Source organism: Candoia aspera, chromosome 1 (genome assembly GCF_035149785.1).
Source record: "Candoia aspera isolate rCanAsp1 chromosome 1, rCanAsp1.hap2, whole genome shotgun sequence".
Classification (NCBI taxonomy): Eukaryota; Metazoa; Chordata; class Lepidosauria; order Squamata; family Boidae; genus Candoia; species Candoia aspera.
The window spans coordinates 14052043-14070412 of NC_086153.1; the positions used below are offsets into that span (position 1 = coordinate 14052043).

The 18370-nt window shown below is 44.9% G+C and overlaps 1 protein-coding gene across 1 annotated transcript in view; it reads left to right on the forward strand.

Annotated features, from left to right (window-relative positions):
* MYBBP1A (MYB binding protein 1a) overlaps positions 1 to 18370 on the forward strand; it is a 62073-nt gene that overhangs the window by 36916 nt on the left and 6787 nt on the right. Inside the window, exon 24 of the mRNA XM_063297696.1 lies at positions 14438 to 14551. Coding sequence (XP_063153766.1) covers positions 14438 to 14551 — 114 coding nt within the window. The remainder of the gene's footprint in view (positions 1 to 14437; positions 14552 to 18370) is intronic.

An 18370-nucleotide genomic window follows, 5' to 3' on the forward strand; every position in this document is an offset into this window, starting at 1 on the left:
AAATACATGGATGGATACAATCTTCAGTCCTTCACTCCACTTGCAATTTGATTTCATTGTTTTGGCAGTTTCTCCCTTTGGGGAAACTGACCTTCAAAATGGCTTCCTCAAGTCATTTATCTCTGAGTGAATGCATTATTTTTCTTGACGTGTGTGGGGTGGGTGGGAGGGTATCTCTAATTTTTTTCTTGTTTCCCTGATTCCAGTCTAATTTATCTCTATGGTTTGAGCAATTTACATATTCCTGCTCAAAAGTACCATTAATTACATGGTGCTTTCTCCCAGATGAGTGAATACAGCACTGGAGCTGTCACTGTTCTGGAGTTTTAGAAGGTCATTACTGTCAGATCATTCCTGTAATTAAGATCAGAATGGCTTTCCATTAAATATATACATTGTCTTTTTAACCACAACAATGCTTGAAACATTGCAATCAGCTTGATTGGGGCAGCTAACAAATATAGTAAATAAATAAATAGATCACAGTAGTAACTTCTAGATGTCTTGGTTTGCTGGGATAAAGTAGCTAAAAGCTAATCCAACTATTTAAAAATATACTAGTATTTAAATAAGGTCCCCCCCCAATTAATAGTTCAGTTCTGCTTATATTAGCTGTAAAACTGTAATTCTTTTACACTGAAATATATGGCATTGAAAGCTTTTGGCATAGATGTCTCCACCAGGTGGTAAAAACATTTTGCATGCAGTATGGCCTGTAATAAAGTGAATTTTCATTATCATCTTTTAAATCTGCCCTGGTTGCTGCCAAACATAGATATTTTGTCTTTCTTCCTTGTCATTCTAACAAAATGCAGCTAGCGCTTATAGCAGCAATTAAAATGTTGATTTATTACATTTTTTAATTCCACCATTTTCAAAAAAACTCAGGGCAATGTAATTATCTTTGCCTTTCACCAAACCTGAAAGAGTCGGCCAATAAATGCCAAGGAAAGACTAGGCCTGAAGTTGGTTTTGAACCTACGTCTTCCTTCTCTATGAGGCTCTCTTTTCATTCTCATATAAGTTGTGTTCATGAGAATGACATGGTTACTCATGGTTAACTGGAACCAATTTGAACCACAACATGCTAGCCTAACTTGCAGTTGGATAGTTTGTGATCTGGTGTGTTGTGTGAATACAGCCAATATAGAGGTTCAAATTGAAATAGTGTGTGAAGTGAACTCTGTATTTGCTGCTGCTGTACATGATTGCAGGCTGGAGGCCTGTATCTCCCCATCATCCCTACATACAGGAGTTCTGCATACCTAAAGCACCAGCCAATATGGGGTGGGGGAAAGAATATTGGGGGCTCGGGGAAGGGGGGCTAATATGTGATCCCTAGTAATGTACTCATGCACACATGGTCTTTCACCAGGAGCTAGAGTGTATGTCTGTTCCAGATGGTCCCTTTAAGCCAGTGTTTTTCAACCTCAGCAACTTTACAATGTGTGGACTTCAACTCCCAGAATTCCCCAGCATGGATGTTGTTGTTATTGATGCATAGCCCATCTTTAAGGCCCATTTGCACCAGTTCAGAGCTGAGCTTTGTTTAGATGAGATTTTCCAAAGCAGCCTTCTGCTCCTGATCTTCATTGCCACAGATTGCCAAGCCTAATGACAATTTAGAGCAAAGCATGGAAGGATTGCTCACTGAAGCCTAGCTAATCTGTCTTTCAACATACAAGATTCACTTTATGAAAGTGTCCAGATAGTCTGCAGGTACTTGTATGGCTGAATAATTTCTCTAACCTGTCAGAATTATATTTGCCATTTCAAGCATAGATTGCTATGGCTTTTTAAAGTGATATAAGCTTGACAGGAATCCATACTGGCATTGGAGGTGGGAGGAGCATTGAATCCATTAAGCATAGGCTTAAGGAAAATATATTTAATTGGATACAAGGTCAGATATAGGTTGAGATGTTGAAGGACTGCTAAGGAAAACTGCTCAGAGTTCTTATGTCCACTCCCTCGGTATCTTATGTCCTCTCAGTATCAGAGCCATCACTGAAACCACATGTAGAATATTTGTGGTTGGTATCAGATAGTTTACTATCTTTAAAGTAGACCTGTAAAGAAACTCTCCAGACATTTACTAAGATAGACAAATTGATCAAAAAGTTCTGAATTGACTTGTAACTAAATCTCTGAATCTGCATTATTGGATGCAAGGTGTCAAAATCATGAGAAACAGTAGGTGCACTTTATTCTGTTTTTCAGGCTGTGTCTAATATTCTGGTAGTACAAATGAGATCTCTCTTACAACAGTCCTGTGAGGTAGGCAGGGCTGAGAGATACTGTAAGTTACCCAGTAAGCTATACAATGTAGGGAACAGTAGTTGGATGGAGACTTGAACTTAACCATAATTACTGTACTTCACTGGTATATATACAGGTAGTCCTCACATAACAACCATTGATGGTTCGGACTTACGATGGTGTTGAAAAAACCAACTTATGACTGGTCCTCACACTTACAACTGTCACAGCGTTCCCCCTGTCACACAATCACGATTTGGGTGCTTGGCAACAGGTTTGCATTTATGGCCATTGCAGCATTACATGGTTACGTGATCGCCATTTTTGGCCTTCCTGGCCAGCTTCTGGCAAGCCTAATCATTGGGGAACCACGTGATTTGCTTAATGACCACATGGTTCACTTAACGCCTGTGGTGATTCGCTTAACAGCCGCCACAAAAAAGATTGTAAATGTGGATCAGATTTGCTTAATGACTACTTTGCTTAGCAACCGATATTCTGCTTTCAGTTATGGTCGTTAAGCAAGGACTACCTGTATAATTTGAGAATTGGTATCAGCGGTATGAAAATGCTTCCCACATTTTTCTGAGTACTGGGCTCTTCTTTAAACGTACATTCAAGCCAGTTTCCAGGGAGCAAGTGAATTGTGTACTGTACATGAATAGGGACAGCTGATAAGAGTTTGCAAGTGGAATTTGACAGAAGGAAGAGAAATGGAAGAGGAGAATGACAATAAAACTTGTGAGTTTAAAGGGACTGCATGCTCAGCTGTGAGGGATGAAAAGCTTATCAATAGATGCTGTTTGCAAGGGGTGGGTGGGCTCTGAGCACTGTTTATTGCTCATAGCGAGTGGCTGAGTGAGTAGTCCCTGCTGAGTCCGTAGAGCCTGCTGCAGAAACTGCAGTAAAACAACCAATTATCAGGGAATGAGCAAATAGAGGAAATAAATAGGGAGAGCTAACATGAGTTTGGCAATAGAATTTGGCAGCAATCAAGGGGGAGGCCCCTAACTGATTTTTCCCTTTAAAAGGACAGTATGTTCTTGGCTAATCTGAAAAGGGAATAAGAAGAAATAATGGTGCATTAAAGAAGATGAGATGAACAGGCATGATTCTGCAGTCCTGACCTGTAATGCCTGTGGAATGTTGTGTTCCTGCCTGAAAAACCATGTGGCATGTATTTGCAGCAAATGCAATCCTGAAGTGTTACTTGAACAAAACAACAGAGCCACTACAACCAGAGCTGACAGAGAAACAGGCAAAGGGCCACGAGTGACAACCAGAAATAAGAGGCCACAGCAAATATTCTCCACTGCTGGAACTCAGAAACAGTGTTGAAGCCATTGCAGAAGAAACAGGGTATATAGCAGGGATCCCCAACCCCTGGGCCACAGACCGGCACCGGTCCGTGGCCTGTTAGGAACCAGGCTGCACAGCAGGAAGTAAGTGGTGGGCAAGCGAGCGAATGTACAGCCTGAGTATTTACAGCCACTCCCCATCGCGAGCAATACCGCCTGAGCTCTGCCTTCTGTCAGAGAAAGCAAGCCCATTGGCTGCTATGTTCAAACGGCGTGAAGAAAAAAGAATAAAAGAATAAAAGGTCAGGAAAAAGAGGAAATGCTTGAATCATCCTGAAACCTCCACCCTGCCCGTGGAAAAATTGTCTTCTACGAAACTGGTCCCTGGTGCCAAAAAGGTTGGGAACTGCTGGTATATAGTATTACTGTATTGGGGATGCATAATAGGGTTCTTCTTTGTATTAAAGCTCAGACTTGCTGAACAGTATTTTGAGCACTTTGTGACTTCAGGCTTGGGTCTAGTGCAACTCTTGAAGTCCCTGTGTGAAGGTCTTTTCAAACAAATGTTGAAAATGTACAAAACAAATTGTTCTAGGACTGGAAAGTCTTAAATCCCTGGTACATCTGAATCTGGTATCCTCCAGAAGTATGGGCCTGCAGCTCCTAGAATGTTCAGCCAACATGGTCATGGTGGCTCTGAATTCTGTGAGTTGGAAGTCCACCACGTCTGGTGGTCCCAAGGCTGGGAAGGCCTGTCCTAGCATAGGGATTAAACACAAAGATACCAGTATGCCCATAGATATTCTTTTGCTGCCCACCAGGTTTCTGTCCCACCATTTTTTAAAAGGTTCTTTCAAGTAAACTAGATGCATAAATGGGAAGCTAGTCTATTACAATGCAGAACACCAGCCTTTAGCATCATCTATATTTACAAAAATTTCCCAGGGCCTCACATGGACCCCAGAGACATTCTTAGAATATTAAAATGTTAGGTGACAGCAGCCCAGGGCTTTGTTTGGGAATGTGCCCAGATACCCAGAAAAAGAGACAGGTAAGGTGGAGGTTGTAGAAGGTATCCTGCAAGGGAAAGAGGGACCATCTAAAAGGAGTGGCATGGAACAACCTCACAAGTTTGCCTTCTCATGGCAGTCATTTTGTGAGGACATCCATGACATGTTTTGAAAATTCCAAATGTCCAGAAAGTTTGACCATCCTTGTCTTAATGGCTACCATTGAGCTGTGAGCTGGGAAGCTGAGGTGAAATCTCATGGCTACATGAAACTCACTCAGTCTTAAGCAAGCCCCCAGCCCTCCCTTTCTGATCTCCAAAATCATCCCCAAAAAACAAATAAACCTTGGAGATGGAGTTGTTTTTGTTTTTTATCAACAAATCCATGGATGACATGGAATGAGCCCAGGTCTTTTAAAATTATTGTTATGGACAGTATGAAACTGGTGGAGTAAATAGAAAGACCATAAATAATGTAATCAGCAAAAAGTGGCATTTTTTGGTTTCTGCTCAAGATGTTGATTCCATAGTTGTTGCCAAGCAATTCCCAGGGTTTCTCTCCCTTCTTTTGCATATTTCTGACTTCATTAATTACATTTGTTTTGAGGATGAACCTATTTGTTTTGGCAAAGGCATTGTAGAGAACAGCCTTCCCTAGCCTGGCATATTCTGATGCCAAGCTAGCTGGGTGGTTCTGGGAATGGACACCCACATGTCATGACGCATGCCAGGTTAGGAAGAGCTGTAGTAAAAGCCTGTTACTTCTAGTTCTGTAAAAACATTATACAGGTATATTCATAGGTGACAAACAGATCACTGGCTTCTATATCTGACAGCTAAATAAGAGCCACCATATTCACTAGCATTGTATTTCTGCTCATTGCTGGAAACAAACCACCGGTGATGTTCTCCATCTTGGTTTGCCAGTATGTTTTTTTAAAGAATCTTCTAAAAGACAGTGCTAGATTAGATGGTGAAGTACAGTATATCTGAGAAATGAATCTGCCAGTTAACTGTGATTAAGTATTGGGTGTTTACAAAGAGATTAATACTTGCTTGCTGTTCCTGTTTTTATGGAAATTCTAGCAGGAGCATTCAGAAAGGCACATTCATACATGACAATAAACCACAGTTAAGTCATTTGTATCTCTCAAGTTGTTTTGGACTTTCATCTCCCATCAGCCTCAGACGGCTTGAGCAATGGCTGGGGGTGATGGAAAGTGCGGTGCGAAACATCTGGAGAGTTGACAAAGCCTGTTTGAGTGGGATGAATGGGAGGTGGAATGAGTCCAAGCATGCTAACCCTCTCCTTCCAACTGTGGAAGAGGAAATAGTGGGACCATGTGAACCCAATGCAAGCTTGGACTCCTTTTGGATGGTTATTTGGCCCCAAACTACTTCTCTGCAGCTGCCAGAGACCCTCCTCTAAATATGCTTGCTAAAAATTGAGGCTTTCTGCCTCGCTGAGCCAGGAAATGCATGAAATATGTAATGTAAGCCTGAAAATAAGCTCAGTGTAGCTTAACAAGGAAATGAAGAAAACTGTCAAAACTACTCCATTACCACTTTGAACACAGAGCTTTTGAGCTTCTCCAGAATCTTCAGTGTCTCCAGAACTCCCCCAAAATTGCCCACCCATGGCTTAGTACATCATGAAAACCAGCTCAATAAGGGCAATTACAAAGCCTTAGATTTTGCTTTTAAAATATTAGCGGGGAACAGCATAGGATTCTGTGTTGGTGTATGTTTGCTTCTGCTTTGGGTAGATATGTCAGTGCCATTCAGGAAAATTGGTAAATACAAGTTAATCAGCCTAGTAATCTGCCGAAAGCTCCAATAAATCAAGTTACTTACATTCATGCCCGTAGGGACTTTTGGTGCGAGCAACTTTATGCAGAGTGCTGCAAAGAGTCAGAAATAGTAAGGGAAAGGAATAAAAGGCTGGAGATAAGAAAAAGAAAAGGAAACATTGCTAAATCTAGTTTATACCAACACCATTCCTAATGCTTTTCCATCCCTCCAAAAAAACAGCTTTGCTTCTAACATATCTATGCATTGCTGCCTACATTGCCTTTTGCTCTTTAAAATTGTTGCCTCTTTTGGAGGATCTGATCAACTTCATCCAGCCACATTTTCTCAGTCTTTCCCTTCCTCCCAACCCAGTCATTCTTCTCTTATGATTCTTAATCCACCTTCCCTCTTTCTGTATGACCAGGCTGCCTGTAATGGTTGCCCTAGCCCCAAATACTCAGACTCACAAGAGGCTGCTAAATGAAATCTGATTTATTTAGAGTACTAAAGGCAAATACAGAGAAAGCTGAGAATGAGCAAAAGCGCGCCAAATACAAACTTAAACCCTTGGTGCAAACGTATCCCGCCTCCCTCGTAACAGCCCCGCCCGGCACAGGTGCTAGCAATCGTCAGAGTTGCTAGCCTGGGAAAGTAACCTTGAGCGCAGTAGATAATACAAATACATTCCAAAGCAAAGCCAAAAGATAACCGTTCCCATCCTCCCGAGAAAGATGAAACACGCATCCAATTAATGACATGCGAAACGTTACGATGCATCAAAGACATTGAAACGGCGAACATGACATACCGCCCTCCTAAAAATACACTTAGGGACCCGGTTTTGTGGGGTAAGCAGAGTGGAAGCGGGCCACCAAAACAGGGGAAGCTACATCTGGTGCAGCGACCCACTCAGGATGAGGGAAATGTTTCCAACGAACTAAGTATTGCAAAGAATTGCGAAGGCGTCTAGAGTCCAGAATTTCTTTAACTTCGAAGTGTTGCTGACCATCAATCATGATGGGGGTGGGAGGTGGAGGTTGACGATGCCAACGGTCAGAAGGAATAGTCGGTTTGAGTAAGCTGCAATGAAAAACAGGGTGTAAGCGTTTAAGGTTATGAGGCAAGTCAAGTTTAAAAGTCACAGGGTTAATCTGAGCGATAATCGGGAAAGGACCCACAAACTTAGGCGCAAGTTTCTTTGAAGGTTGAGATGATTTGATAAACTTTGTTGAAAGGTACACAGAGTCCCCCACTTGGAATGCCGGTTGGGGGGCCCGCTTTCGATCAGCATACAGTTTATAGTCTGCTTGTGCATCTGCCAATGCCTTCTGAATCATTGGCCAGGAGTCAGCCAGTTGTGTTGTCCAATCATCTGGAGTGACTGCACCAGCCGGAGGTTGCGGTAGATCAGAGATAGGTACAAAGTCCTTACCCAGGGCTACCCGAAAGGGGGTTTGGCCAGTGCTTTGATGCACTGCATTGTTGTAAGCCACTTCAGCAAACGGTAGGAGGTCTACCCAATTGTCCTGCTGGTAATTCACAAAAGCTCGAAGGTACTGCTCTAGAGTCGAGTTAAGCGCCTCAGTGGCCCCGTCCGTCTGAGGATGCCAAGCCGTGGATAGGGCTTGCTTCGTGCCTAACAGCTTGAGAAACGCCCGCCAAAATTGCGAGGTAAATTGTGTACCTCTGTCCGAAATCAAGCGGGAGGGACATCCGTGTAACCTGTACACGTGTACAAGGAATAGGCGAGCCAATTGACGTGCCGACGGAACGGACACGCAAGGGATGAAGTGAGCCTGTTTGGAGAAATAGTCTTTGACCACCCAAATGACCGTTTTGCGTTGGCTGGGCGGGAGCTCGACAATAAAGTCCATGGAGATTTCCTCCCAAGGGGAAGAAGGGGCTGCCACCGGTTGCAGCAGTCCTTGGGGCTTGCCCACCTTGCGCTTGGACATTGCACAAACAGTGCAGGAGGCAATGTAGTCTTTGACATCTTTACGTAATGTGGGCCACCAGAATTGCCTCCGAACGAGGTGCAAGGTTTTTACAAACCCGAAATGACCTGCAAGTTTGTCATCGTGTGAACGTAGCAACACATCTTTTCTGAGGCTTTCAGGAACGTAGAGGCGGTCGGATTTCCAAGCAAAGCCTCTGTCAAAAGTAACATTGTCTTTATTTGCAAGCAACCAAGTATCCGTTTTCAGTTCTTTTAGAAACTTTTGTTGCAACTGGGAGGGAATTGACAAAGGACTTGGCTGAACAGCGCTTGTGGTGGGCGGCTGCTGCGCGCGCGTTTGGCTTCGCGTCACAGCCTGCATGCCCAATTGGGGCGCCGTCCATAGGGTGCTTACCACATCTGGCGCTGCCCCAGAGTCCTGAGGTTGCCTTGACAAGGCATCAGCCAAGAAGTTCTTTTTCCCTGGAATAAATTTAAACTGAAAATTGAATCGATTGAAAAATTGAGCCCAACGAACCTGTTTGGGGCTCAGTTTTCGAGGGGTACTAAGAGCCTCCAAGTTTTTATGGTCAGTCCATACTTCAAAGGGATGATTTGCCCCTTCCAACAGATGCCGCCAAGCTTCTAATGCAGCTTTTACTGCAAATGCCTCCTTCTCCCAAACATGCCAACGCCTCTCAGTCTCAGAGAATTTGCGGGATAGGTAGGCACAGGGCTTGAGGCATCCTGCCTCATCCTTCTGCATCAACAATGCCCCAATAGAATAATCGGAAGCATCTGCCTGTACAACAAACGGCTTGGAGGGATCAGGATGCTGTAAAATTGGCTCTTTGACAAAAGCTGCTTTCAGGCGCTCAAACGCCGTCTGACAAGCAGGCGTCCACCTCAACAGCGCTCCGGGATTCTTGACTCTCCTCGTATCTCCCACCCCTTTGGTTCGCAGCAGCTCAGTTAGGGGCAAGGCAATCTCAGCGAATCCCCTTATGAACAATCTGTAATAGTTGCTGAACCCCAGGAAACTTTGAAGTTGCCTGCGGGTGCGGGGACTCTCCCAGTCCATAATAGCCTGCACCTTGGCAGGGTCCATTTCTATGCCTTTATCCGAAATTCTATACCCCAAGTAGTCAATTTGGGTCTGATGAAAGGCACATTTCGACAGCTTAGCATACAATTCAGCCGATCTGAGTTTACACAATACCTGCTTTACCAGAGCTACATGCTCTTTCATGGTTTCAGTATAAATCAATACATCATCCAAATACACAAGTACACCTTTGAACAGATGTTCATGCAAAACCTCATTGATTAATTGCATAAATACCCCAGGGGCCCCAGCCAACCCAAACGGCAACACCTTATACTGGAAAGCTCCCAACGGGCAATTGAATGCGGTTTTCCACTCATCCCCCTCCTTGATCCGTGCACGATAGTAGGCTTCTCTTAAATCAAGCTTAGAGAAGATCTTGCCCTTGGCCAGATGTGACAACATGTCCTTTATCAATGGCAAGGGATATTTGTTGGAAATTGAGACGGCATTTAATCCGCGGAAATCCGTACAAAGTCTCAATGTCCCGTCCTTTTTTGGGCGAAAAAGAACCGGCGCCCCCACAGGTGAATTCGCCGGCTCAATAAATCCGCGCGCCGGATTTTTGTCCACAAATTCCCTCAACAGAGTCAGTTCCTTCTGCGTCATGGAATAAATTTTTGGTTTAGGCAATTGGGTGTTGGGCAACAGTTCTATGGCACAGTCCGTCTTTCGATGGGGGGGCAACTGATCGGCTTCCTTTTCACCGAATACATCAGCAAACATCCAGTACTCGGCCGGCAAGCCTTCCAGAGGAGAGGCCGGGTAAGGCGGAGTCGCAGCTGCCGCAACCCCCACCATCTCCTCTGGGGCACCCTTACCCTCGGCCGCTTGATAAAACCCATCCCTAAACGTGATAGTTCGGTAGACCCAGTTTATGTGGGGGTTTTGCTGCACCAACCAGGGTACCCCCAACACCACCAATGGCCCCCCAACCGGAGCCACGACAAAAGACAGCCCTTCCTGGTGACTGCCCAGTTGCAAGGCTACACGCCCTGTAAAATGGGTGACCGGTTGGCCCCCTGCCACGGACCCATCCAGCTGAGTAAAAGCGATGGGTCGCTGTAAAGGGAACGTGGGGAGCTCCAAAGCCGCCACCACGTCGGGGTGCATAAGACACCGGGAACACCCCGAATCAATCATGGCCCATACTTCCACAGTCTTGGATTGGGAGCCCAATTTCAATTTCACCATGAGTATGCGGTAAGTGCCACTCACCGATGGAGGCTCGCGCCCATCCTCTACCACCTGCCCAGCGGCGCCCTTTAGAGCAGGTGGCTGGCGTTTCCCGCCGGCTGCGGGATTTCGGTCTCCCCCTCAATTTCGAAGAACATCACATCGTCTCCCTCGGTTTCAGCCACCGCAGCTTTCTGCTTCCTCGGCAATGCAGGGGACTTGGCTGGCGGTTTTCCGGGCCGTTCCTCCACCTTTGCCTTCGGGCATGCTGCCACTCTATGCCCCTCCTTACCACATCTCAGGCACAAGCCTTTTGCGTATCGCTTCTCCCGCTCCTCGTCCCAGGGTCGTTGTCCCGGTTTCCCCCCGGTGGTCGATGGGCGGCTGGGCTTCACCTCCCGCCCCGACTTGGCGGTCTTCCGCTGGGCAAAGATCTCCTGGGCATGTTCAGCCCTCCCCGCCAGCAGGATCCACTCATACAGCGTGTATGGGTCGTCCCTCCCCAGGGACCAGCGCAGCACCTCTGTATTCAAGCCATCCTTGAAGAGCTCGATAATGGTTGCTTGGGACCAGTCATCCACTTTCCCAGCTAGCGCTTTAAACTCCAAAGCATAATCGGCCACTGATCTGAACCCCTGCTTGAGTTCCTTCAGGGCTCGCTTTGCTCTCTCCTTTGCTAAGGGGTCCTCGAAGTGTTGCTTCAACGCCCAGAGGAACTCCTCGAGACTTTCCAGTTCAGGCGCCTCCGACTGGCACATCTGGACATACCAGTCTGCCGCCCTCCCCTTCAGTTTGGTGGCAATGGTGATGATCCTTGCCTTTTCCGATTGGAAAAACGCCCCCCATTCTTCCATATAGGCTTTCGCGTTCGTCAGGAAGAACGAGAGTTTGGTCGGGTCCCCATCAAACTTGACAGGGAAGTCTCGCATGCCGCCTCCCGCCGCGCTGCGCCCCACCACCGGTGCTGCCGCGGCTTGTGTTCCCCTGGCTTGGGGCGGCACGGGGCCCCGGGGCGATCGCCCTGGCGATGCTGCGATTTCCATCCGGACCGACTGGTCCCCTTCGCGCCTCCGCACCACCCTTCGCCGTTCCGGGGACAGCCCCTGGGAAGAGGGGGTTGAATGCCTTTGGCTTGATTCTTCCCGGACCTCTCGCAACGAGGTCACATCCAAGCTCAGCTGTTTCAATATAGCCTCCAACGAATCCATTTTGGACTCCAACACTCGGATCCGATCCGGAGTGGGTGAGCCCTCCGTTGGCTGCACCTGCACCACGTTGGGGGACAATGGGTATCTCTGCCTCCAGGAGGGACCCCCCGCTGCCGTGGCATCTCCTTGGGTCGTATCCCAGGTGAGCAGCTCGCCCGGAGAATTTACGGTGGTCTCTGGGGCCGTTTTCAGCCCCCCGGCTTCACTCTCCGACTCGGAGCTCGCCTCCTCTCGGATGGCTGACAGCTCCCCTCCTTGGGACGGTCGGCCGGACTGCCTCACGGTCGAGTCCGGTTCCCCTTCCTCCATCATCATGATGTCGGGTTCAGTCATCGCGGGCTCTCTCCCTCACAGGGTTAGACGCTTGTCTTTCCTGGACAGGGGCCAGCGGAGTTAGGAACTTAGGATTCTCAGCTTTATGTAATGGTTGCCCTAGCCCCAAATACTCAGACTCACAAGAGGCTGCTAAATGAAATCTGATTTATTTAGAGTACTAAAGGCAAATACAGAGAAAGCTGAGAATGAGCAAAAGCGCGCCAAATACAAACTTAAACCCTTGGTGCAAACGTATCCCGCCTCCCTCGTAACAGCCCCGCCCGGCACAGGTGCTAGCAATCGTCAGAGTTGCTAGCCTGGGAAAGTAACCTTGAGCGCAGTAGATAATACAAATACATTCCAAAGCAAAGCCAAAAGATAACCGTTCCCATCCTCCCGAGAAAGATGAAACACGCATCCAATTAATGACATGCGAAACGTTACGATGCATCAAAGACATTGAAACGGCGAACATGACACTGCCTCACAGTACCTCGTTCTTACCAGTCACCCATTTTGGTATTCAATCCACATTCATTTGGGACCCGTTCATTTGTAACCCTCTCTCTTCTTCTGTCATCGCATACATTTCTTCAGTATCCTGTTCTCACTTTTGTGTTTCTCTTGATACACCCGACTCTCGTATCCGTAGAACAAAGTGAGCAGGAACATGCTCTTCTACACAGCTTTTACACTTTTGACCTTTGTTCCTCCCCACATACTATTCTGCTTTCCTTAGCAGCATTTGCATGTTTTAAAATTTCCCCATCAAGTGTCCTGTTTTTGCTATTATACCAATGTACTCAAGTTTTTTGTTTGTCCTAGTTTTTCACCATTTATGCATAATTTGCAATTGTTCACTCCTTTTGTCTTGTCAAATGCAGTGATCTTGGTCTTTGATGCATTAGCTTCCAGAACGGGAACCCTCATTTCATCCTATAGCTTATCTAATTTTCACTGCAAATTATTTGGGATCCCCGCCAACAACTTGCTATCATCTGCATACAAAAATATGTGTTAAGTTCACACCTCTACCATCACCACCTAACATTCCTTATTCAATAGAAGAGAGTATCTTTAGCTCAGGGTTGAACTTGCAAATAACCAAGCTCAGAGAGCACCAAGAACTCCACAATTCATTATTCGTTTATCCGTAAGTACATTAAACGGCCAAAGAGACACCTCATATCCTTGTTGTGCTCCCTGTTCACTGTTGAACCTTTTGCTAAGCGTTGTATTTATTCTCTCTCATGCTTTACTTCTGTTGACTTTTCTTTAAGTAAGTGGCCTGTTTATGGATGTGAGATTGTCTTCCTTTGTTGCATATGCTTCCTTTCCATTTCCAGCAGCTTTTAAAACACATAACAGTACTACTGACATCTAGCTGTATTTTCCCCCCATTAATATTCATTTTTCTGCATATTTTGGGGTCAATAATTATCTCACAAGGTTTGGAAAAATACGCAATGCAAAGTATTACTGAGGCTTGATCTGAATATTGTTAGCGTGGGATGCACGAATGAGGCAGTTTTGCTTAAAAATGCAGAGCAAAGAAATATTGTAATTAGTGTCTCACGGCAGTCCTTTGACCACTCTGGCTGCCTCTTTTAGCCTGTTTTACAAAAATCAGAGATACAGCAAAAGTGCTCAGGGTGCTACTTTAGAATGGAAACCTAGTTGCGGAGGGTTTTAAATGACTGTGGCCACATTTGATCTGTGTCTTTTGAAAATTTGAGAAACTCGGCCAGTTTCCAGGACTGTGCAGTGCATCAGATTCAAAGGAACAAAGGTGTTTTGGGGAACAAGGGAGTATAAATGTGGCTCCTGACTGCAATCCTTTAAAACTGCACCTTTTCCTGGACTGTGTGGCTGGGCCCAATCCATCTGTGGGTTAGTTTTAAGGTGTTGCAGGTAGGGGTTATATGAGCATTCCCCACAGGTTCTGAAGCGTTTTTTTGTCACTGCCTTGTTAATTCTCTGCTTGTTATTTGGAAAAGAAATATTAAATAAATAAATAAATTTTATCACCGCCCATCTCCCTCCCAAGGAGGGACTCTGGGCAGTTTACAATAAAATAGAACTAAAAACCAAAACAGTTACAAATATAATAAATACAATAAAAGTACGAATGTGATGGAATCAAGATGGGCAAAAGTTCTTTATCAGACTGTGAGTATAGTAGGCCCATCAGAAGTCACTCTAGGGCGCTAGCCATCCCCAAGTACGGCTATTCCCCCTTCCATTCCAAGCCTGCTGGCAAAACCAGGTCTTTAATATTATATGTCACCATCTCCCTTCTTTCCCTCCCTTTTCCCCCATACCCCCAAATTTCTGTTTCAGACCCAGGCATGTCTTCTTCTCCAGAAAGCCCTGCAGAATAAGTGTTTTAAGCTTTCACTGTCTGGAAAAGAATGGGAAGATTTGATCAGAGAAAGCACCCATCAAATTACAAAGGTAGGATGGATCAATCTGATTTTACACTTCCTGATACATGTCATACTTCTCTTTGTTTTTTAACCCTATTCATGTGTTGAGAAGAACATGTGAGTGCTGAAACCAAAGATGGGGTGTTGTAGAGCAGTGCAGAGATGACTTTGGAAAAGGTATGTAGCCCCTATTAATAAAATATGATCTTAGCCTGGGAAAACAGAAAAAGGTGAGAAAGATAATCAAGATTGTCCCATCTTGATTCTCCTTGGTATAAGAGAAAGGGAAGGGGAAACATTGTCAGTCTAATATTATAGCCTATAACGATAAAGGGAGTGACCGTTCGAGAGGCCCTTTGAACAGTCACTCATGCTCTGGTCATCTCCCATATAGACTACTGTAATGCGCTCTACATGGGGCTACCCTTGAAGAGTATCTGGAAGCTACAGCTGGTCCAAAATGCAGCCACACGGGGAATTTTGGGTGCTTCAAGATCAGCACATATTACCCCTTTGCTTTGCGAGCTGCGTTGGGTGCCAGTTTGCTTCCGGGTCCAATTCAAGGTGTTGGTTATTACCTTTAAAGCCCTACATGGCATGGGTCCAGGTTACCTAAGGGACCGTCTCATCCCCGTTACATCAACCCATCCCACCCACTCATGCAGAGAGGGCATGCTATGGACCCCGTCTGCAAGAGAATTCCATCTGGTGGGGTACAGGAGGTGGGCCTTCTCTACAGCAGCTCCCACCCTTTGGAACATCCTTCCCCCAGAAGTGAGGCTAGACTCCTCTCTTTTGGACTTCAGGAAACAGTTGAAGACCTTGTTTTGTCACCATGCTTGGAGTGGGGAGAGGAAGAGCCACTCTTGGGGCTGGTTGGTTCCCTAGTCCTGCCGAGGCCGGTCTTGTCCCCCTTTGGGTGGAATTAGATCTGCCATTACTTGGATCTCATTACATTTTATATTTATATTTATTTATATTTATATTTATTGATGAATGATATTATTTATGATTTTATTGAATTTTAAACTGTTTTATTGTGAACCGCCCAGAGTGCCCTGAATGGTGGAGATGGGCGATGATAAAAATATGATAAATAAATAAAAATAAATAAAGTAGAGTGCTAGTGGTGTCTGTTTCCTGACCTGATCTATCTAGAAGGACCGACATCTGTCTTGAAAGCCTGACAGTGTTTCTCCTTCCCTCCCTCTTATAATAAAGAGAGTCAAGGTAGGACAATCTTGACTCTTTTTCTCACACTTGGTTGTTTTCCCAGACTTAATTCATGCTTTCCTAATAGTCTTTGCATTTCTTCTCCAAGGTCATCTCTTTGGTCATCTACAGGTGTTATACACACAGACCCTGCCCTATGTACCTTTGAGTCTACTGGCCTCATCCCCATGGATTGCTTGCTTTGCTGTTGAACAAGTGTTTAATACAGGAAGAAGCTCAGAGAGGATGTGCATGGGAAGATGGAGGTTTGAGGCTAGAATGTAAGACTTGGTCACCAGTTTGAGCCCTTCTGGGCTCAGAGGAATGCATAAAACAAATGACACTGTTGATTAGTGACGTAGCCTAATTTGAAGGCAATAGCCTTTCTAACAGTGGAGTATAACTTCAAGAGAAATCAAGTTACAGAAAAATATATATTCTTAAGAACAGCCTTCTTGCTGCTGAGAGAAGTGACCTTCTGAACATTAATATTATTTTCTGTTTCCAAGGGTGACGTGGAGCATGGAATTGATGTGGCTTTTGAAAAGGGGTTGGTATAGGTGAATTAAAATGGATTGAAACTGGCTTATGTTTCCTGCTTGTAAGATTGGCCCATGACTCATTTTTTAAATCTACCATTATAAAAATACTTTCTTCTTCCCTTCTTCCCTGAAAGAGTGACTTGAAATTTGGTATGTTTCTGAACACAGATGCATATATCCATTTTTCTCTGGCTACTTCTGTTAAAATGCACACATGCATGCAGTTAAGAACCATGCTTTTCTAAAATTAAGTTTGGGTTTCTGAGATCCATAAAGGGTGTTACATAGTGAAGAAGCAAACAGAAGAAGAAGCTGGGCCAAGGAAAGAGGAAATAAATAATGAGGGAATGCTTGTCTAAAATAGTATCCACTCAGTTCAAGAGCTCAGTTTCTCTGCAGTTACATAAGAGTTACTTACAGTATACTGAATTTGAATCCACTTCTGTGAGATTCTACTTACAGGGTCAACAGAATCGCAATCATTTACCTAGACCAAATGAATGAACTTGAATGGCACTTCTTCTTTGTCTCCAAACTGAATTTGGTTTTGGAACTAGGAATCCTTAGGGGATTTCTTTTTATTTTTTCTAAAGTTAGGTTTCTAGCCATTATTTTCGGTGGGAGACATTCGGCATATTGCTGCTTTTCTATTCCAGCAACATCTAGCCTCGGCTGTGATAAAACCTTGGCCAAATTTAAGGATTTGGAATCAAGATGTTCAAACTGAATTTCCCATCTTCAGTACAGTGCAGTTTCTCACTGCACTTCCCAGACTATCTCTGGATTTTTAAAAAACATTTTACATGTTCCGTACGAGAGACTTTTCTCCCTGGCCCAAATTGATGCACTATCCATTAGGGTGACAACAGGCAGATATACCAATCTCCTGAATCTCATGATATCAATTGCCAGAATATTTAACTGTAAGAAAATTTGGAGAGCTGGTTTGGTGTAGTGGATAAAGCATCAGGCTGGAAACCAGGAGACTGTGAGTTCTAGTCCCGCCTTAGGCACAAAGCCAGCTGGGTGACCTTGGGCCAGTCAGTCTTGTGCCAGTCACTCTCTTCAGCTCTAGGAAGCAGGCAGTGGCAAACCGCTTCTGAAATCTTGCTAAGAAAACTGTAGGGACTTTTCTGGACAGTTGCCAGGAGTTAACAGGGAAGGGAAGGGAAGGGAAGAACCAACCAATTGTGAAGTTACAATCCTCCTTTTATGTCACCAGTTTCCAGATACCTCCAAGAAGGCTGCAAAATTTTTATTAATAGCTAAGGTTTATAGAAGTTGCTTCGTGATGTTATTAACTGTTTCAGACATGCCTTGTAATTTCTAATTTTTTTTATACACACACACACACCACTAGACAGGATCCAAGGTACAGACTGTGCAGAGAGGCTTCAGAGACAGCCCAACACATAGTGGCAGGGTGTAAGATGCAGGCAGGAACAGCATACACTGAATGGCACAACCAAGTAGCTGGCATTGTGACTTCCAGATCCAGACGGCAGGCAGGTACTGGCCAATCAACTAGACATGGTAGTAGACAAGAACCAGAAGACAGTGGTGGTGATAGATGTAGCAGTGCCAAGTGACAGCAACATCAGGAAGAAGGACTATGAGAAACTGGAGAAGTACCAGCGCCTGAAGGAGGAACTAGAGAGGATGTGGGAAGTGAAGGCCAAAATGGTCCTAGTGGTGGTAGGAGCACTTGGGGCTGTGACCCCCAAGCTGGGAGAGTGGCTCCAACTGATCCCAGGAGCAACATCAGAACTCTCTATCCAGAAGAGTGCAGTGCTAGGAACAGCTAAGATCCTGCGCAGAACCCTCAGACTCCCAGGCCTCTGGTAGAGGAGAGGACCCGAGGATGAGGAAGACACATACCACCCATTGGGATGAGAAGGGAATTTTAAGAATGTAATTTGTATTATCTATAGATTATCTATAAATATAGATTGTACATAAAATATACGGTATTTGGTATATATTTTTATTGGTCTTGGATAGTAAATGAAAAATAACGGATGATATATGCCTGAAGGAATTAACTTCAGACTTCTGTGATTGATTATTTAAAACCCTGAAGACTTGATGTTACG